This window comes from Chelmon rostratus, chromosome 2 (genome assembly GCF_017976325.1).
Source record: "Chelmon rostratus isolate fCheRos1 chromosome 2, fCheRos1.pri, whole genome shotgun sequence".
Classification (NCBI taxonomy): domain Eukaryota; kingdom Metazoa; phylum Chordata; class Actinopteri; order Chaetodontiformes; family Chaetodontidae; genus Chelmon; species Chelmon rostratus.
Window position 1 is genome coordinate 6,210,530 of NC_055659.1, and position 22,354 is coordinate 6,232,883.

General features: G+C 43.6%; 1 protein-coding gene across 1 annotated transcript in view; it reads left to right on the forward strand.

The window, feature by feature from the left end:
- The window catches only part of LOC121617955 (plasma membrane calcium-transporting ATPase 1-like), an 83,792-nt gene extending 66,650 nt beyond the window's left edge, over positions 1 to 17,142 (forward strand). The window contains exons 16-21 of the mRNA XM_041953156.1: positions 2,052 to 2,243; positions 5,231 to 5,444; positions 5,596 to 5,807; positions 6,155 to 6,262; positions 7,312 to 7,494; positions 16,194 to 17,142. Coding sequence (XP_041809090.1) covers positions 2,052 to 2,243; positions 5,231 to 5,444; positions 5,596 to 5,807; positions 6,155 to 6,262; positions 7,312 to 7,494; positions 16,194 to 16,439 — 1,155 coding nt within the window. The 3' untranslated portion in view covers positions 16,440 to 17,142. The remainder of the gene's footprint in view (positions 1 to 2,051; positions 2,244 to 5,230; positions 5,445 to 5,595; positions 5,808 to 6,154; positions 6,263 to 7,311; positions 7,495 to 16,193) is intronic.
- The last annotated feature ends 5,212 nt before the right edge of the window (positions 17,143 to 22,354 follow it).

The following is a 22,354-nucleotide window of genomic DNA, read 5'->3' on the forward strand; positions in this document are numbered from 1 at the left end:
ACCAAACAGACATTTGGGAGTGACTGTAACAACTTCAGACAGCCCACAACTTTAGGGCTCATGTGTAGCCCACAGCTAACTGACTGACTCAGTGGAAATACTACACTCCATGTTAACATCGCCCAAAGCATGATGGGAATTGTAGTGCCAAAACCTCGAAACACACTCATCCCAAATGAAAAAAAAATGGAGTGACAAAAACCCTAAAAAAAAAGTTTTTGTCTTACATTTTGTGGCAAAACTGAAGTGCAGAGTGTCTCATCAACGTGGTTCTTATATTGTTTTAACTCTAACACTTAAGGAGTATACACATATATAATCTGTGGAGATTCACACAAATCTCTTCTTTCTCATTAAAACTGTTATAAACCATTTGTAGCACTCACATCTCAAATCATACATTTCTGACAGATCAGCATAGTCTAAAAATAATAATGCATAACATGCCAAGCTAAGGCGTATAGTGATGAGCTAGCTAAGACATAAGTGGTTTGTGGCATCTGATGTAGTAGTGAACCAGCAGCAGCACTTGGTTTACCTGAGAAATGCTGAAATACTGAAGCAGCTCTGCTCACTTTCAGAGTGTTTGTCATCAATTAATGATCCAGCCGCTGCTGATATTTGTTCTGATCATTTGTTCTGTTTGATCCGTAAAGATTCACAGTCTGTGTTTCTCCCAGCTGCCATCAGAGCACAAAGTGTTACACTGAACAAATGATCAGCTGATAGCTGATACTGATCAATTAAAAACACAGTTCAGGGCCTGTGAATGAGCTCAGTAACATCAGCTGCCTCCTCTGTGTGTTGTTGTGACCTTTATTTATTGAGGAAAGTCATCTGAACACTCGCATCTCCTGCAGGCTGCTGAGCAGCTGCTGTGCTGTCAAACAGCAGACAGTAGTTACTGTTCCTAAACACATCTCAGAGGCAATCTGGGGATTTAAACCGGTGACCTTCCAGTCCTCATGTGTCCCATTTACAACATTCTCAGTTAGCACCCATGTGTCCCTGTTCAATTATCAGCTGTTCAGCTGGAAAACAGAGTGATCCAGATCCATCAGTCTGGGAGAGTCTGACACTGTTAACACGAGACACGTTCTCCTGCTTTATTTTCACCACTGACTCAGTTGATCAGGTCAAAAATATTCTCACTTTAGTTGAATTATTCTTTAACGAGGGGTGTCAAACTGAATGACCAGGGGGCCTTTTTGAAAACTGGTTATAGAAACGTTTGTTATTTCAACTTTATCCACCCTGAGCTGAGCAGCTGGTCTTTCCCTCTCCTCTCCCTTGTATCTGTCATACTGCTTTGCAGGTACAGAAGAATAATGCTGCTGAGGCTGTAGTCCTGAGCTCAGCAGCCCTGTCCTGCAGAGACAGGAAGCAGTCACATTAAACTCCATGAAAAATAATGAGTTGTCCACTCTCATGAAACTCCAGCAGCCCCAGCTGGTCCTTTCTGTTAGGTTTAGAAAGAGACAAGCCAATTTTATGTTCTGACTTGGCAGCCTTGCCAGAAAAGTAAATTATTGCTCTAATATCAAAGCCTGTGGAAAAATCAAAATGGGAACTGAGGGATCAACAGACATCTGACAGTAATGTTAAATGTAATAAAAAAATAATGATGTAGCCTGAGGTCATTTAGCCCGAATCTGCAGCACAGATCATGATGATGAGAATTGTTTTAATGCTGGTGTATTCTGTTTCTGAAAGCAGGAAAGGAAAAATGCATTTGATTAGTCAATCAGACATTACTTAATACTGTACTCAATTATAATCAAATTCCATATTTTTTTCTTTTAGACAGGTTTTGACCAGCAGATACTGTTTGATATTTGAATTCTTTGTGATCCAGTGATACTTGTTAGTTATCGTAGATGCTGCAGATCATGTAGTGACTCCTCCAGTTGGATTCATTCTGACATGAGATGCACATGTCTTCAGTTACTAAAGTCTTTACATCAGCTCTTATATAGTTGTAGTCTTAAAGGAGACTCAGCGATTTGAGGGTTGGTTCTTTGATCTGACTGCCCCCCTCTGCTTCTTTTCAGGGAATCGCTGGCACAGACGTGGCAAAGGAGGCTTCGGACATCATCCTGACTGACGACAACTTCACCAGCATCGTCAAGGCCGTCATGTGGGGAAGGAACGTCTACGACAGCATCTCCAAGTTCCTGCAGTTCCAGCTGACCGTCAACGTGGTGGCCGTGATCGTGGCGTTCACCGGCGCCTGCATCACACAGGTAGGCTTCTGACTACTCGCTGACTATAATGTTAATATGGGATTACTGCACAGGTGTCATCACATCCATTTTTAACATTACAATAATAATATACAGGTCAGTGGCAAAACATGAATACGTTTGGTGTTTCTGTGAAGTCCAGGACTGCCATCATGAAGTCATTCAGTCACATTTAAATTTTGAAAAATTTAAGTTTCATCGTCATAGATAATCATGGCAAATATTATACCCGCTAAATATCAGCATGTTAGCATTGACATTGTTAGCATGTTAGCACGCTAATGATAGCTTTTAGGTCAAAGCACCACTGTGCCTAAATACAGCCACACAGAGCTGTTAGCATGGCTGTAGACTCTTAGTTAACAAAACAATAGTTAAAAAAATCCCCCCCAGACACATTTAGAGACAAACATTACTCCACATTTCAGGAAATCTATATTTTCTGTAATCTTTGACCCTCCTGCCTGACGTTTTTAAAACTGGAAGATGAGATGTGTCATGTGAGATCAATTCAACAGCTGAGATATATCAAACATCCGTTTTTCCTCCACACTGGAAATTAATCAGAATGTGAATCAGACAGCTGATTCAAGCTGACTCAGGTTGCACATGAATGAAAACTTGATAAGATGAGAACTTGAGAACCAATAAAGAGACCAGTTGGTTGGTCAACATATGGTGGCTGCACTGAATTCTGCTCAGCATTCGTAAATCAGTATTTCTACCTTCTGTGCACATTTTGATTTACCGTAAACTGAAGCTTGTGTCTCGATAGTTATATTGCATTTTGAGGCTCCCTGTTTTCATCAAATCTCCAAGGGTGGTAGTAGATGTTTGTAGAGCTTTATCATGATACAGAGAAAGGGCGAAGCTCATTGCACGGCAGCCATTTTGTGCCAGAACGGGCGCCACACATCAGCTTGAGGTGGAGACTAAGGGAAACATTGAGCCAGTTACACAGAGAGGTGATTAGGTGACCAGATGGAGGCTGCCAAGTTGGGAATTTTGCCATGACACAGAGGAACCCCCCTCCTCTTTGCGATAAGTGCCTTGACCACAGTGAGTCAGGACGTCGGTGTTGCGTCTCATCCGAAGGACGCCTTCTCCTGCAGTGCAGCCGTCACTGCACTGGGGTGCAGTATTTTTATTAGGACCAGAGGGAAGACTGCCCCCTGCTGGCCCACCAACACCACCTCCAACAGCAGCTTAGTTTTCCCCAGAGGTGTCCTATCCAAGTATTAGCCAAGCCCACACCTGCTTGGCTTCAGTCTTTCAGCAGAAACAGGCTACATGTTGGTATGGAATCATGTTTTATTTTGACGTGACCGTCTCAGAGCTGCGAGGAGGCGAGGCAGCCGTGTCGCTTTCTTTTTTTGTTTCATAATGTGTCTCTAATCAGGAAACAGAACTCCTGACACAATAAAAAAAGTAACTTGCGGCTGTGTATTAATTGAAAGGCTCACAGCTGGCAGGACAGATAACTAACTCGTCTACAGAGTGGAGAGCACAAAGTAGGCTAAGATACAGCCTGAAACCATGGCAACACGTCACCACCATAATCCTGAAATATAACAGGGGCTCAGCAGGTCTGTGGTGTCTGTGCTGTGTTTATACTCACTGATCATCCGTCGCTCGGTTTCTTTGAGACCACTGACATGTTGGCACAGATCATTAAAAGATGATAAACTGATTTGTCTTTATTGTACATACAGAAGAATGTTGCATCGGCGTAGGTTTGGTTTCAGAAGTGGAAGGGGTCCTATGAAGTATGTGTGTGTGTGTGTAAATGCTGCATTATATGTGTTTAAATCAGTCTAGCGGGCAGCACACTGTGATATAATAGCTTATGGTGCTTAATGATGGCAGTACAATCAAAAAATAGAAATGCCTTGTAGAACTCTATATTGTCAAAGCTTTAATTGCCATTCATGGCTCTAGAGGGAGCTGCGGCTCTCTGATAAAGTCTGATAAATTGCCTCAAGTGATGTCACTTGAGTCAGTGTTGGTTGGGTCCAAAAACCACAAGTTTGAAAATGGGAAAAAAAGAATTGTGGGCATTGAGTCAAGAAGTGAGCTCAACATTACCATTAGCAGCAACCACACAACATGCCTCAATGTCTGACCGAACAGCTGGCAGACAAGTAGCACTGTGAGTAATGGAGTCCCTGCATCTTCATGATTTCTGAGGTTCTGCTGCATTGGTTTTCATCCTTTTTTTTTCTTTATTGTCCATCACGAGTCTCACAGTGTTGCAGGAGTCTAATGCTCTTATAGAATCATGTTTCCTGGATAGAGACCTGATACTTTATGATAGATCATGTTGCATTTGCATCTTTACTACAAAGAGCACTGTTTATTCATATTACATTTACTGTTAACACATTTTTATTTTGTCACCCTGAAAAAAATGCACGAGTGAAGAAGAATGCATGAGTCCTGAGTATGCATATTGCATACTATGTTATATATGTTGTTGCATATTGCCTCAACAACGTCCACGAAAAAATATCCCTCCAGCGCCCAGTGGAAATTATGCTCTTGGGTGGACACAGCAGCCAGAATATGCAGTAACATTGTGCTCTATGCATACGGTCATCTTACATATACAAAAATGTATTTAAATCTCTCTGTGTTGGCCTGGCTGGGGTCCAAAGGCAGACACCACCAGAGGCTGCAGACATCACATCATCATGAAGTGACACTCTGAGTGTTCTCAGACTAAATGTGAAGTGAATTTTAGAGGTGGAGCAACTGCATATGAAGTCAACGCAAAGACGAATTTGCACTGGGCGAAGTGAACAGAGGTGAAGAAGCAATCACTTATCGAAAATCTGCATCACACACAAGCTAAAGCAAGAAAAAGGAGAGAAATAACATAACAAGAACAAGGAGACGTCTGTCGATTATGAGTTCCCATCATTTGTTTGCTAACTCAGATTTCCATTCCTTCCTGTAAGTTAAACTCCTGAGCTCTCCTCCTCCTGCAGGACTCTCCTCTGAAGGCCGTCCAGATGCTCTGGGTCAACCTCATCATGGACACTCTGGCATCTCTCGCTTTGGCCACCGAGCCGCCCACCGAGTCTCTGCTTTTACGTAAACCGTACGGCCGTGACAAGCCTCTCATCTCCAGGACCATGATGAAGAACATTTTGGGTCACGCTGTGTACCAGCTCGTCATCATCTTCACCCTGCTCTTCGCTGGTGAGTTTAACAGTACTCATAGTGAAACCAGAGGTGCCATACAGCCCATTCATCCAGACCCTGCCTGCTCGGTTCCCTCGGATGAAAATGCTCTGTGAGATGTTTAAGTGTTGGAAAAATCAGTGTGTACATTTTCTACATTGTTTCTCAGGTGAGAAGTTCTTCGACATCGACAGTGGCCGCAACACTCCCCTGCACTCACCGCCGTCGGAGCACTACACCATCGTGTTCAACGTGTTCGTCATGATGCAGCTCTTCAACGAAATCAACGCCAGGAAGATCCACGGAGAGAGGAACGTGTTCGAGGGCATTTACAGGAACCCCATCTTCTGCAGCGTGGTACTGGGAACCTTCGCCCTGCAGGTAACATCATCATCATCTAATGCAGTGACTCCCAAATACACATTTGGTGCTCTCCTGAATATTCCCTGCAGCAGCATAGTGACTGTGGGATTGAGGTAAAATAAATTAGTGTGTTCACAGTAATGGAGGAACATGTCACCCAGTGCAACAGTGTGACTCATTGATGTGTTTTTAATGGAGCTCTATGGCACAGAGGAGCAAGATATATCAGACTTGGATACACAGACTGTACTTGTTAGTTCATCGTTGGTTTGGGTCAACTATGAGATTTGTTGACAATGAGAAAAGTCAATGCTATCACCAGACTGATCCTTTAAAGAGTCCCGTGTGTTTCCTCTCCTCCTCAGATCATCATCGTTCAGTTCGGAGGGAAGCCGTTCTCCTGCACGGCTCTGACCATCGACCAGTGGCTGTGGTGTGTGTTCATTGGTGTTGGAGAGCTGCTGTGGGGACAGGTGAGACCAGAACCAGAACCGCATCAAAACTAAATGTGAAAAATCTGAGGTCTGAGAACAAACAACACATACGGAGAAGAAGATGAAGAGGTGGATAACAGTAAGAGAGACGGACAAGAGGTTTGTGGTAGCAAACTGTTGCCTGTCACACTCGCGCTGCTGCAGGGTTGCCATCACAACCATCGCCATGGTAATGAGCTCAGCACATGAAAGCAACGCGACTCCTGTTTACGAGCACAGAGGGAAAACAAACCCAGCGTGTCAGTCCCTCTGTGGATACACACACGCCCTCAAACACACCATCACATGCATGATCCTCTTCACACATGCACACACACACATATGCAAACACAGGCTTAGATACATAAAATTAAAAAAAGTTCAGACACAAGAGCCTGGTGGGTTCAGCTGGAGGGCAGAGACTGAGAACAGAGAGACAGAAAGATGCTGACAGAAACACACTGATCTTAGGTCTGTGATTTATTTTAGAGGTAAAACACCTTTTGTTTCTAACAGAAAAAAAGAAGGTGGCAGAAATATTAAAGGCTGATGTGCAGCTGCAGCAGGACATTCACTGTCTCTGTCTCCTCTGTTTTAATCGAACAATCAACAAACATGCAAAAACCAGTACGACTAAACAGGTAAGGCCACATGATAGACAGTATATTCAGTCTGGTGATTTAGTGTTGAACTTCTATAAAGAAACAGATTACAAAAGAGACTGAAGCAGCAGAGGATGAGACAGTCTAACTTCCCTGAATGGGTCCAAAAGCTCCAAAAGTACTGGATCCTACATTTCCAGTAATGCAACTGGATAGCATTAGCACTTTTGTTAAACCCTTGCCTGCTAAAGACACCACATCTTTTAAACTCCTCACCTCCAACTTGTAATGAAAAGCTGAGTGACCCTGATGACATCACTATGATGTCATCAGGGTTACTCTGTCCACCAGCAACAAAAAATATCGTTAAGCTGTTTCCGCAGGCTGAGCAGGACTAACCATGACCCGGAAACTGGAGTGAACATTTTTTTATTTTGTCACACTCAGCTGATCTCGGCAATCCCCACACACCACCTGAAGTTCCTGAAGGAGGCGGGCCATGGCATCACGAAGGAGGAGATCCACGAGGAGGAGCTGACGGAGGGCGCCGATGAGATCGACCACGCCGAGATGGAGCTGAGAAGAGGCCAGATCCTCTGGTTCAGAGGTCTGAACCGCATCCAGACGCAGGTACGACCGCCGCGCCTCACCGTGACACCCAACACGCTCACTTAAGTGTAACTTTATCAGTAACTTTACTTTTTGTTTTAAGGTCTTTCTGATATAGTTGATGATGGCGTTGACTCAAATATCTGTTGTGTCATGAGAGATGATGGAGGAGGCTCCATCATCTGACAAAAAAGGTTCCTTTTTGGACTTTCTGACTTTCTTTCTAATCGCAAAACAAACTTTAAATCAAATTCAGCCTCGTCACCTTCATTCTCCCCAAATCAAGCTTCCCCAGCAGAGACGTCGTGTTTCATCAAGACGGTGAGGAGAGACTGAATTCACCACAAACATTTCTGACAGTTCATAAGTGCTGCAGTGCATTTTAGTCAAATCATATTCAAACTGTAGGCTATGAGAAGCTAGCTGAAATAATTAGCTTGAATTTGTGCCATATTGGAGGCATTTATTCCAAAATTCTTAAGGGTTTTTGGACTGAAAATGCAGAAACGAGTAAACAATTTATCTTAGAAATTTATTAAAGAGGGTCAATTTGTTTATTACCAACTAAACAAGTAGGATGTATAATGATTTCCGCAAAATTCGGAAACCATCAACTGTAATGTTCAAGAAAAACTCATGAGGTCAAAGTTACAACAAAACATCCTGCTTGGATTCTAATCTTCACACATAATCCAGGAGTCAGACGACACAATTACAGACTGACCCCACAGATGGAGGTGAACAGTGCTGGTGTTGTCTTGTGTAGTCTGTCATAGTGGAAGACAACAGAGGCGGCATCTCAGGAAGCTAAAAGCTGGTTAGAATTTGTAACATCTCATAACTGAGATCTTACCGAGACTGACTGAATGTGGCCGACGGTTCCAAAGTCAATGAAAGACCTGCGAAATGCAATATTTGCATGAAGGTACTCAAATCGAGTGACATTATCATACAATATTGATCAACCACTCATCATGTTGAAGTAAGAACTTGTGGCATTTTTGATGACTTGAGGAGGAGGAGGAGTGTCCCACCTCAGCCGACTGCTGGTGCTCCACCGCCGAAGTAGAATTAATATTCTTTCCACTGTGTTGTTTTTACTTAAGCTTCTATGGCTACTGCAGGCCCCCAGTGAGGAGCCAACAGCAAGAGGAAAAAGGAGTCGTGATTAATGAATATGAGCAGCGATAAAATATGTTTTGAAAGCCCTCCACCCTTTCATCAAAGCAGAACCTCTGTGGTTTAGATATGATACTGAGTGAATTAAAAAGTCTATAAAAAATACGAAACAAAAAACACCTAAAAAGATTTGATAAGGGATTCAGGTTTGATAAGATGCTATCAAACCTCATTTAACTGCAGGAGAAGTAGAACTGAGATAAGACAGGAGAAAACACATGAAGTGACTCTCATGCACATAGAGACAGAATCAGAAACAATCACTCACATGTCTAAAAAGATCCAGATTAAACATTTCAAGTCATTCAAAGGATGACTCACTTTCAGGTTTTAACGCCCTTTGTAATTCATTGCATTTAAGGTGCCAAACAAGGTACCACACAGCAAAATGTAAAATCTGATGTCATTTTAAATGAAGGCAACATATCCTTGTTTGTTAGATAAGATAAATCTTATCAGACAATAAATATATAGATAAATATATCTTGTGTTAGAGCATTTTACATGTTTTTTGTCCTTAATTATTTTATTGAAATACTTCTTACTGAAATTGTACAACTGGTTCTGAGTAATTTAATTCTTGAAACTAGAATTTCTAGAATTATAATGTGTTTGATCAACACTGACAAAAACAAAACTGCTTTGTGGAAGCCAGAATTTCTTTGTATCCACTTAAATGTTTTCAGATTATTGTGGGCTCTTTGAAACTACATATTTTTACTTGTTTTAAAAATCTTGGTTGGCTGTGTTTTCCTGTTCTGGTCGCAGATAATGTTCCTTATTTTGAGTAATATCTCCTTGTTTTTATTCTTTTTTTTCTTGTTTTTGAGAGCTGAGTTTTTGCAGTGTAGAAGGACGTCTTCCCAAGTTCATTATTTACTCGTGGGGGTAATTACAGATGAACAGTCCTGGGATCTGCTCTGATGAACGGTACTTTTAAATGTGAGAAGAGAAGCATACTATAAATACTCTGGCAGCTTCAGTAGGAGACATTTAAAAAATAAAAAAATGTAGCTTGTAATTCTCTCTTTGTTGTTAGTGAGGACCAGCCTACTTTTTCATACAGAGCGCAGTGATGTGTAATGAACCGCAGGGCTCAGTGGTAAACTGCAAGTTGTTTTCAGGTGGAATTAGCAGTGTGGGAGTAAAAGATATCTCCATGTTCAAGCACAGACATGATGGTGGATTGCACAATGGTTTTCCTGTCCTCAGCACAGAAAAAAAACACGTAAATCTTTATACAAACCAAACTAAGCAGCTGATAAAATGTCCCCACTCGAATGTGTTTATGTAACTGAAAACCAGACGAGGCTGAGAGTGAACGAAAACCTGACGCTTCTTCAATGTATTTTGGATTAGACCTCACTTCCTTAGTGTGGATTCATTTTGCTCATTTTAACTCTGGAATATTTCCACAGGAAACTACTAAACTCTGGAACAGGAAAATGTCTTTGTGCCAAACTGAGTGAACTGAACATTTGCAGCATACGTTATTTTGGTTTCTTTGGATATTTAACACACACACACACACACACACACACTTCAATTGTTGTCTAGTTAATTTCGCACTCTGCTGCAGACCTTCTGTACAGAACCACTTTATTAAACACAGAAGTTGAAGATGGCATCCAGCATGGGACAAGAAGCTTATTGGATATTTTATTCTTCAGTGGAGGTAACCAGCAGCACCTTCACAGCGCTGTTTCCCCCTGTGACTCATCTCACAGTCTGGGACTGTAGTGTGTGTGTGTGTGCGTGCGTGTGTGTAGGTGTGTGTGTGTGTGTGTGTGTGTGTGTGTGTGTGTGTGTTATCCTCCTCCTACAGGTTAGAGCAACAGTCACTGAGCATTAGCATGTCCACAGGCAGTCCCATTCTGTCCCTATGGGGTTCATTAGCCTCGATGCTAACATCCACCTACATTAACAGCAGCCGATGCTCTGCTCACTCACACAGTCGGTCAGAGAGGTCAGGCGTTTTCCTCTCAGCAGTGGACTAACTTTTATTTATTGTGGCCGGAAGGTAAACACATCTGAATTAATAATAACTAATATCTTCTTCTGCTTTGTCCTCCTGAGTTTTTCTGTTTTCTGCTTCTTCACACAGACTCCCTGAAAACTCTCAGACTAACTGACAGAATATCAGACTTTTCTGGCGCATTAATATTGTTCCAAATGTGACCTTTCCAGAAACAACCAACAGTATCTTTTCTTTTCTTCACTCCTATGTGTTTCTGCAACAGTCATACTTTTAATTTAAAGCATCTATAATCGATGCTTTTAGACTAATAACTCTTCTGTGGTCGCTCATTATGATGAACCTACATAGAATTATCACCTGAATCTGCAGCTCCCCTCAGCTTTATAGAGCATTATAGTGAGTTTCAACTCATTTAGCTGTTCGCTCTGTCTTTACTGTTTTGGTTCACTCTCGTTGTTCTTGTAATGTTTTTTTTTCAGCTGCAGCAGGCAGAGAAAACCCACTGTACTACCTGCTTAGAACTAAATGGCAGACAGACACAGTTAGAGACTAACTGGTGAACTTAGTGGAGCATTTAGCAGCTAAAGAGAGCCAAATATTTCCTCAGGAGTTGGTGGAGACTAAAAACTGAGCTAAAGGGAGGGTAAATAATGGACTCAGATTCATCAGGTGACCAGCAATGAGAATGTTGCTCCATAACTTAAATGTGTAAATTAGTAATTGTTTGCCAGCAGGATCATCATATCAACTGAAAAGGTGATGATGCTGTTTAACAAAGATGTGTTCGCAACTTGTTTCTGCTGTTGGTCAAGTTAAAAAGCTGAGGTTCAAAGCTCTTGACCTGAGAAAACACTCTGAAATAGCTGGATGAGAAGTATCTAAAGTGCTCAGAAATAAATGAAAATCTGAACATCTACAACTCCATCAGCTGATTAAGATCATGTGAGATGATCAGAAGCCTGATTCTGATTGTAGAGTGTTGGAAAACAACATTCACGTGGCCTTTGTGAAGCTGCAGAGCGTCAGCCTCTGTCTCTCCGACATCAGACTCACTGTAAAGAAAAGAGGAAGCTCTCTCCTTTCTCTTCATGCCTGTGTATCTGTAATATCAGTCTGTCATCCTCCTGGGATGGGAGGATGGAGGGGGAGGCAACGAAAGGCTGCAAGCTAATTAGGTTCTTATCTCTCCACGCTCCTCTTCCTGTCCTCCTCCTCTCTAATCCTGGTGGGCAGCGTTGTGCCGCTCAACGCCTCGACAGTCAAACACAGTGGGGGAATAATTGGTACAAGCAGCACCTCGCTGCCGAAACTTTATCAGTCATTCAAAGTGACACAATTTCTCCTCGTCCTCCTGTCTTCTTCTCTCAAAGTGCTTTCAGCCTGATTCAAAAGCTCTTTATTCATTGTTCCGTTTCTTCCTTCATCCCTTCGTTCTGTCAGAGCTTCTTCTGGATTTTCACATTTTGTCTTTCACTAACTAAATCTTTTCTCTCTCTCTCTCTCTTGCTGCTTCTTCTCAAACTTCCCTCCTCTTCTCCTCACTCCTGGTTTCTCCCTCATACACTTCTCCTTGACTTTGTTCATGTGTGTTTCTGGATCCAGTTTCTATCAGCTTGATGATGTCTTTCTGCTGCAGAACAGATTACCACTGTCTAGGTTATCCCATGGACGGGTTGTGTAAATTGTGCAAAAGAAAACCACGTTAACGCTCTTTAAAAAGAAACATGTATCTCTTTTACTGTGAACACAGTTATTACCTGAAATCGACTCACTTTTTAAAAGTTTAGTCGATCATTTGTATTTGAAGAGACGCTATTAAAGGCAACAGAATAACTGCACCCATCGTTAAGACCCAGCAGCCTCTTGACGAGCATCGTCGTTGGCTGGTTTTAGTACATCACCTCTACAGAAAGCAGCAGTTCTCTCACATCCACTTTCAGCACATCCCAGCTTCTGAACCTGGACTTCTTCTTCTGTCTGTCTGGTTTGTGCTGCACTTTTAACACATGATTACTGACCTTTAAAACCCAAACTGTCAAACTTCACCATCCAGCCTCTTTAAAAGCCTCTCTAACCTCTCCGGAAGTCTTTCCTGTCTTCCTGTTTCCTCTGTCCTGTGTCCTCGCTCTGTCTCTGTCTCTCTGCTATCTAACAGTGTGTTGTGGCTGTCCTTCCTTCAGATGGATGTGGTCTATACCTTCCAGACGGGCCAGGCACCGGTGCCCGGTGCCCTGCGCCGCCAGCCCTCCGTCGTCAGCCAGCACAATGACGCCACTGCCGCCAAAACTCTCTCTAGCCCCACCCACGTAGGGCTTAGCTCCTCCTCCTCTCTCACCAACTCGGCCGGGGCTGCGCCCCCTGCTGCTGCTGCTTCCTCCTCCACTGCAGGCAGTGAGTCGGTGACGAGAGGCCAGCTAACACCTCGCTTCACCTGGCTGGACTCTCTTTTTCTCTATTTCACCTGCATGAAACAGTGAACGCTGCATGACTCACCAGCACCGAATCCCTCACACTGTTTCTGTCATCAGCAGGTGTCTGCACATCCTGAACTAATCTGAAACATCTCAATGATTATCTAATATTCTAAATAACTGACTGGTAAAACACGGTGGTAATTTACATAAAGCTGGAACTGATGCGACTGCAGATAGAACCAAAGCTAACAAAGCTCCACTAATCTCACTGCAAAAACACTCTTTCTGCCTGACAGTAAATGGGAAGATGGATATCATTCTCATGTCCGTGTGTTAAGTGTGGAGCTGGAGTCAGGGCTTGCTTAGCGTAGCTTAGCATAAGGACTGGAAGCGGGGGGAAAGAGCTAGCACGGCTCTGTTTAGAGTTAAAACATACAGGACTTAGGGGGATCTGTTGGCGGAATTATAGTGTTTTGTTACCTTAGAAAGAGCTCTTTATATCTGTTGAGGGAGCAGGTCCTCCTCCACAGAATCCGCCATTTTGTCTTGACAGCAGCCCTGAACGGGGCCGGTGGGCTTCAGGCTCAGTGCCACAGACAGAGTGAGTCAGAAAGTGTTGAGAGACGAACTAACATTATTAGTTTTGGTCTTTTCATTGGACGTGTTGACAGTAGGAAAAATATAGACCATCACCAGCTTTATTTTTTAACTGAAAACCACCTAAAAGCTCTAAAAATGAACTTGCAGACAACCTGATCTGTGCTTCCATGTGCTTCCTGTTTCACCTTCCTCTGCTGTATCTGTATTTCCCTCCATCTTAATCTCTTTCTCCACTTCTCTAAATGCCTCTCATCACCTCCCTCTCAGCCTGCTGCTTCTCCTCCTGCATGCCGTGGAGATTTAAACTCTTTAACGTGCATCTATTAACCCTGATGTGACTTGCTGCCTGACGAGTCGATGACAGATCACAACTGTTGGCACACGTGGCCCGAGCGAAGAGAAAGAAGCTGCGAGTCGTTCTGATTCGTGACAGAGAGAAAAAAAATCCCTGTTCTATTTTCTTTGTTGTTTTTTTTTTCCTTTTTCTCTGAGGCGACAGCCTGGGCACCAAGATAATTTTATGGGTTAATCCTGAGCAGGGTTAAATCTGTCAGGCTCAGCAAGTCTCTCATGGTTTAACAGCCAAGAGCTTTTTAACTTGTGAGCTTTGTGTGTGTGTGCGTGCGCGAGTGTGTGCGCGTGTGATGGTTGCATGTATGTTCTAAGCTGCAGTGCTCAGCCTGCAGCTCTCCTGTGGTTCAGTAATAGAGAGCTTTGAACTGCAGGGTTATTAATTATGATGAAGAGTGTCTGCTGGTGCGTATAAATCAGTGTGATCAGCTGAAGCCTCTGTGGATTCATGACACAGGCAGCGACTTTAGGCAGAGAGAAGAGAGCAGCTAGAGGACAAAATGATTCTGACTCTGAATGCCATTATAAATACTTAACAGTGTGCATGTGTTGGTTGTTTTTCCCAAGTGTGTGTGTGTTGTTTACTGGGGCTGGGTATCTATTGAAAATGTTCTGTGCTGGTGCTGATGAATTACCAGTTTGCAAAGTGGGCCTCAGACCCCAGGAGCCTGAAAAATCAGTTGTTTTTTGTTTTTTATATATAAAATTGTTCATGCATTATTATTTTATTATTATATTATTATTATTGTAAATTTGTCAGTGAATGTAAAGTAGAATCTAAACAGAGAGAGGTCCTGTTTTATTAGATAATCTTGTGGCCTTGTCTTATAGCAGAGTTTTTAGTTTGTATTGTGGTCATGTGAATCTTATTCCTGATTGTGTTTAATTAATTTAACACAAAGAATGAACACAGAGAATACCTGAGGGCATGCAGTGTCCCATCACTAGACTACTGGTTCATGTCCCTGAGGGCTCCAGGTGTTGCCCTGTGGCTCCAATAACAACTAATGTAGGCATGAATACCAGAGTTTGAAGAATGAAATGAATGAATGAAACACAGTCTAAACGCAGGCAGCATTAGGATTTAAGTCAGGAGCTACCTGACCGAGGAGCAGACTGCCGTTCAGTTTCCAGCCTCAGTGTTCACTGCGTGTTCGGCCTCAGCAGTCACAGTCTGAGGACTCGTGTCCCCCGTGAGGACTGAAGAGTTTGTCCTCACAGACTGAACTTTTATTTGAGGTTTGAGCAGGTTCTGCTTCAGGTAAGACAAATGGAAGGATTTTTATACAGCAGTGTGTTGGCTTGTCAAAAGGCGTTCTGGGTAATGTAGCAAAGTGTTAGGAAGAAGGTTGAGGGACCAAATAATGCATTACTACACACCCTTCCGAGTACTTTCCTGTTTTTTAGCCCTGTGGTTCAGATGAAGTAAATCTTCACGCTACAATAAACAGTCATATTTTAGACAATAGCGTGCTTCTAAATTTAAGTTGACAGTTTGGGGAACGCCGTTTCCTGTTTCAACATGACAGTGGCTCTGCGCAGAGCCCCCACCACAACCCGTTTCAGCACCTTTGGGATGAACTCGAATGCTGACTGTGAGCCAGACCCGATCCAGCATCAGTGTTGGACCTCACTAATGCTCTTGTGGCTCAATGGGAGCAAATCCCTTCAACCAGATTACAAAATCTGGCGCAATGCCTGAGACCAGAAGAGTGGCGGCTGCCAAAGCGGCAGATTCAGAACTGAATCTTGAAATATTTCACATGAATAGAATTATCAGGTGTCCACATACTTTTGGACACATATTTTAAATGTTTAGTTTAAATATTTAAATTTCTTATATAAAAGTCAATGACTCCTGCTACAGGTAAAAAGTGTGTGCTTGCATGTGTGTGTGTTGCAGCCGTTGTGATTCGACGCCGCTCCACATCCGGCCGCCTGTTGATGGATTTTTCGTTGCAGTTTGTCTTCGTGCATTCCGCTGCCTCCAACATCATGACCTTTTTTTTTTTTTTTTTTTACCTTTTGTGTTGATGTTTTGTGGAAATTATTTTTCGTTTTCCAACCATGTTTTCATCCAGATTCAGACGCACGACCTCCATATGTCCCATCAGCCCCTGCTGCCTGTTGACGTCACACTTTCAGAAATGGAATCTGTAGCTGTCGACCTTCTCGTCTGTCTTCTCCCTTTGTTTCAGATTAAGGTGGTGAACGCGTTCCGTAGCTCCCTGTACGCGGGGCTGGAGAGCCCAGAGTCCCGTAGCTCCATCCACAGCTTCATGGCCCATCCCGAGTTCGTGCCCCTGTCCGAGGAGGAGGCTCGCATCGACCCCATCGAGGAGACTGGAGACGAGATCGACCCCCTCCCTAGCGCCTCCTCTGGGGCGGGGGGAGGAGGAGAGCCGCCCAGCGCCTCCTCCCACAGCCGCGAGTCATCCATCTGAGCTCCTCCTCCCTCCTCCTCCTCCTCCTCCTCCTCCCTCCTCTTTATCAGCATCATCTGTCATCCCACCAACTGAACTGTCACGCCGAGGAGGGAAGTCATCGCTCTGCTCATCCCCTCATTCTGCACACACACACGCACACACACACTTCACTTCGTCTTCACCCCCCCTCAGTCATTCCTGCCACGTTGTGTTTTTCATACTGACTGTGGCGTTGTTCTGCCTGTAAGTTTGTCGCTCCACCACCACACACACACACACACATGTATCAGTAGAGGGTGGAGTCCGGAGTCTCCACTGTGGAAGGCCTGTCCTTGTCCATTCATGTATATTTTTTACTCGATGTTTGTTTTGGAAAGCTTTTAAACTGTGTTGAGTTCGATCTTTGCAGGACTCGCAGCAGCATGTTGTGTTCTGTTCTCGCTTCATTCCTGCGTAACGCTCTCAAAAACGGCACCGGACTTTTCAGAGAGTGCAGCGATTCTCATGTACATACGCTTTGGCTCCTCTACACAGCTAACAGCCGGGTTTTCGTGTTCAGAAGATTTTTAGGCAAATGCAAAAATGTAACCTTTTTTGTTTTGTTTTGTTTTTAAAACCTCTAAAGATTGTTAATTGATGGTTGATTCAAACTCCTCAGAATGTCTTGTGAGTGTGACACTACAGTCTTCAAGGTTCACATGTTAAAAAATGTTCTTCCCTTTATCGTGTCTGTATGTGTTGCTTTTTCTTTAGCTGCTGTGTTGCATGTGGAAGGATAGAATGTTTACTACCCAAAAATCTCCACCATATTAGTGAGGGATCGCTCTCTGACCTCAACTCATCCAGTCAGGGTTCTGGTTCACAGTGTCGATAGGAAAACAGGAGCGCGGTTCAAGTTTCCCCCTCTAGTAGGATGCATGTTATGTTTAATTCGTGTTGAGTCGCATGATAACTTAGGAATGAATATTTGGGATTCTGTTCAGACAGCCGTATGTGTGTTAGTCTGCAGCAGCGTATGTTCATCTCTTCATGAACTTCCTGTCTGTAGGACCGAGCATCCTGTTACCACAACGAGACAAAAACAGACTCGCCAAAACTCACCGAGAGGAAACTGCAGCAGAGAAGTCAGAGCCCTGAAAAACTGCTCTGCACCACAGCGAGTGTGTCTGCATTCGTGTCCCACACATCGACGCACTCGTAGGCGACAATCTGCCAACAGGCCGTTTTTGCGGTTCCTTGAGAACATGACTCACCAGTACATACCAAGGGGCTGGAGCCTGGGGGGGGTATTCCCCAGTCAGCCGGTGGTGCCTTTCTTGCTTGTGTCACAGCAGAGGTAGCACCGATTAAATGAGCTGCATGCCTTGATTGTCTACAACAAGAACCTGAATCTTATCGCTCCACTCGTCGCCCAAAGTGTCACTCGCCACACGGTCGTTCTGGACTTGTCAGCCGTGCACCGAGCTGTCGGTGGTTCAGTTCATTCAACAAACAGACGCAGACAGAAACTAAACCAAAACATTTCAGGGATGAGTGTTTTCCCTCATTGTCCATCTTCTCTCTCTTTGTATCTCTGCCGTCTGCCCCCGACAGGCTCATATTAGATAAGGCCCGCCCACTTGAAGCCTGGCAACCAATAAAATTTTCAAATGACGGCCTGTGACCACGACACTGTGAGGTGACCCCCCCCAACCACTGCCCGACTGTGCCAGCCTCACAGATGACCAAATTAATGTCACGTGGACCCTCACAGCTACGTGGAAAGTGTCATTTGGGCCACAGGAAGAGAACTTTTCAAAATAAATAGTCCTTGAGGTCTTCTTTACTCGTCTATCTTCCACTGCTTTTTGAGATCTGGGTCACAGTGCGCCCAGAGCCAGTTCACATCTGTTGGTGCCCACTTGCATCTTTCATTGGCTTTATGTGTATCCGCCTCTAAAATTTGCTTTAAAAGGACGTTAAGAGGGGAATGACGACAGTATCGATGAGTCTGTTTTGGGTCACGGTGCAGAAAGTTCAGTTCAACAGACAGGAAGTGAATGGGTCTCTGAACAGGGTCTGGACCGTCTGTCTGTGTTTAAGACTAATCTTAGTACCATTTCTGATGTATTTGTTCCCTCATTTGTCAGATTTTATGAACAGAAACTTAATCAGCTGTCAGTGACATCACACAGCCGGCAGCAGAGAAGGTGTTTCATCATCACCCCCCTCCGCTCGGCTGTGTTTGATTGACAGGCGTCAGTGTGGCGGCCACGCTGAGGTTGGCGGGAGACTGATGATGTCACCGGTCAGCCTGTAGAGTTAAACCCACTGTGTGTCCCTGCTGCCGCTCAGCACTTCCTGCCTGCCGTTGTCCGCAGATCGCTGTCTTAAATGAAGGAATCATCTTCCAATCAGAAGCAGCGATGCGTCTAATCCCCTCTTAGACTGACTAGCAGCCATCTTTGAACTAGGACACGTTATTGAAGTAATGTGCTACTACTGCCATATTTCCAACTTTTTGTCATAACTAGGTTCTTCCTCTCCCCTCTGATGAGCTTTTTCTATGTAACTCAGAGCCATATTTTATAGGTTGTCTGTATTGTTTTTTATCTCATTGTTATCGAGGTTTCCTTTGAACTTTGTCACCCCTGACCCCTCGACCCCCCCCCTCCCCTGGCCCTTTACTCCAAACATGACCAAAAAGCAAGGAGAAAATCTTCAGTCGTCACTGCCGAACCAAGTTTAAAGGACCTCTACAATGTTTACATGAAAAGAAAGTGGGTGGCAGTTCGCCTGCGCTTCTCTCATCCGACCACTTCCCTTTCATTCCCTTGCTTTCCTGAGTCTTAGAGTTACTATTTAACTAAATGGGGAATCTTTCTTGCATGGTTTTCATATAAAATTCAATGTTTTGCTCATTTTTTACAATTCTTCTGTATTTTTATATTAAGTACTTTTTAATATTTTGGAGATATATGAATATATATGTATAGGCTGAAGAGTTTGGTGACAGTACCGTACATGAATGACATGAATCTAACGTGGACTCTGTCTTTTTACAGCTCTCTAAATATTTATGCCACGTGTGTCGTCTTGGTCACCTGATGTTAGGGCTCAGAAACCTGCAGTGACTTGTTTACTTCCTGTTGGCCGTTCAATTGGAGTCTCAACAATCTATTCTCATCAGCCCCCTTTTACATGAGTATATTCACTTTATCTAAGATGTTTTGATACACTACACGCTATGTGATTTCGCAGTTATCCAACTCCATTAGAGTTCAGCAAATGCAACGTGAATACAGCTAACTGTATCAAACATTAAATGGGAGTGTATAATTATTTATCCAACCTTTGGGTTTCTTTGTTTCTGTACTTTGAAGCTTCTACAGCTGATTTCTTTGAATGAGTGGATTGATGCTGTTTTCCAACTGACTGGAGCTGACGACTTTATAGAGGATCAAAGCTGTGTCCCGCCTCAGGCTCCGCCTCCTTCGAAAGGGCGCGTCCGCCCTCGTCCAAAACAAGCCCTGATCCCGTCAGACCAACCAAAACTGAGAAAGCAACCTGAGGACCAAACCAGTTGCTTTGAGCCGCCCAGACTGGAGGTCTTTGAAACAGACCCATGAAAAAGGCTCCGATCCAAAAGAGACTCGGGAACAATTAGACCCAGTATGAACTGGTCTCAGGATGATTTGACCCGCTCCAAATAGTGATCCGAGGACAACGGGACCCCACACAACCCAGTTAGACCGAACATAATCTGAACCCAGCTCCTCTTTGGTCAGGTCTAAGTTGCTAGTAACTGAATGGACCCATGAAGACCTCCGCTAACATGGGACCTCCAAACAAAACATGAACTCTGTTTGAGTTCCTCTGTTACTCTATTTGTCAGAATATCAGTATTTTGTGTCACTGATTTGACCGTTGTAAATTCCAGTTAACTGTTGCTGTACATCCAGCTGGGCTATGACTCGGGCTGTCCTGGACCACGGGCTGCGTCGTCTTAATGCAGCTCAAAGATAGAAAGGACGCCACATTTTCCAGCTTCACTCCTACTTTTGAATTTTTGAAACTCAAGGATTCGGCGCCTGTGACGGGACACAGCTGCAGCTTAAGATGTCGTCGCCATTTTGTACAACTACCAACTTCAGAAACATCTCCTAGGAAGAGAGCAGGACTTTTAAAGCGCTCGTGACATCACTTCCTCTTCCTGCCGTGTGTCCGTTGGGTATAAATGAGACGCACCTTCCAGACGATGACGAGTTTCCTCTTTGTTTTGTTCGACTGCTGAGTCTGAAGGAACAGCTGTGCTCCTGCAGTCAGTACAATGTAAATATTGTCATATTAGTGAATGAAGTGTACCTGCTGTCTGTGACGGGACATGGGAGAGGGGGCAATCAGCCAATCATCGCCCAGCAAAGCTTTAAGAATGTTCTGCCAAAGTCGTTTTTCAGTTTTTCTTCTTCTGCACAAGTTTGGTTAGAAAGTTTGCCGTCACATGACCCCCCCCACCCCCCACCCCCCGCCTGGATAAGGTTGCCCCTCTGCTCCTGCCATGGCCTTGGTGTGGCTGTGGTGGTCGTCGGTTGGACTGGTTGCCCTCGCGTCTCATGCCAGGCGCACAGAACAGCCCCGCCATCAGAGACGCTCCAGCCCCCGTTTGTGCTTCTGGTTTCAGCCGCGTCGCAAATAAAACAGTCCAGACGAGACTCAGCTGCGGACTGAAAGTTCACCTGGTTTTAGTTTTCCAACAGGACTTCAGTATGGAAAAGGAACTCGCTTCTTATCCAGTAATTGTTGCATTTTGACTGCGTTGCTTCCTCTTCAGAGCACTGCCTTTCTCAGAACAGCTTCCTGTCGTCGGATATTAAGGAATTTTTGGAGAACCTTCACATCCACTTCAAAATCCACTAATAAAAAATGGTTCAAACGAACTGGAATATCACAGTTGGAAAAGTCATAACCACTTAACATATGTATCTATATATTTATATATATTACCTCTATATATTTATATCTAGTATTTATATGTGTGTGTATATATATTAGATATGAATACATAGAGATACATATATATGGTTTCTCAGCTGAACTTCATTGCAAAAAAGACTGAAAAAGATTTGTTTTCTGTAATTACTATGATACACAGTAATAGGCGTTGGTGTTATTTTTGTATAAACATAATATCATCTATGTGGCATGCATGACATATATACAAAATTTGGTGGTTTAAAGCAATATGTCCAACCTGGTGCGATTGGTTCCGTCGTGTTCTGTGTAGCCTAAAGCCACTCTGTGCGAAAAGAGATAAAAAAAAGAAAAAAAAAGAAACTGCATTTGGATAAAATTAACTGTTCAGTATATGTGTTCAATGTTCTGTGTTCTGCATGTTTTAGTATGGAATGAAACATCCCGAATGTTGACTTGTTTTCCCGAATGAATCGCGAACACACGCCCAAAGCTCATGCAACATCACACACACACACACACACACACACACGTATTTGCACTGTGAGGTGAAACACACTGAGGAAATTAAAGCTGTGTGACTTCTGATGGATGGATTGATGAAAGAATGATGAAAGAAGATCCTTCTTTTGGTTTCCGTCGTCTCATTTATCCAGAAACAAAATAACAGATGTGTCCGCTCGTCCACTGTTTCATCCTCTCATCCCATCACACACACAGACTAACACTAACGCTCAGATTTACAGATTCTCCTGAACTCATCACCCACTGGTCTGTGCAGTGAGAGGAAGAGAGAGACGATGACAGTTTACAGGCCTGAAACAGTCAGCATGTGGTTCAGGTAGGCTTCCGCTCTGCAGGTGTCATCATCTCACCAATCACATCTATTGATCTCCATGATCCATCATCCTCCTGCTTCTCTCTGCTGGCTCAGATGGGGAGAAAAATGAGGATAATGGAGTTTATTGTGGATGTTAGAGCCT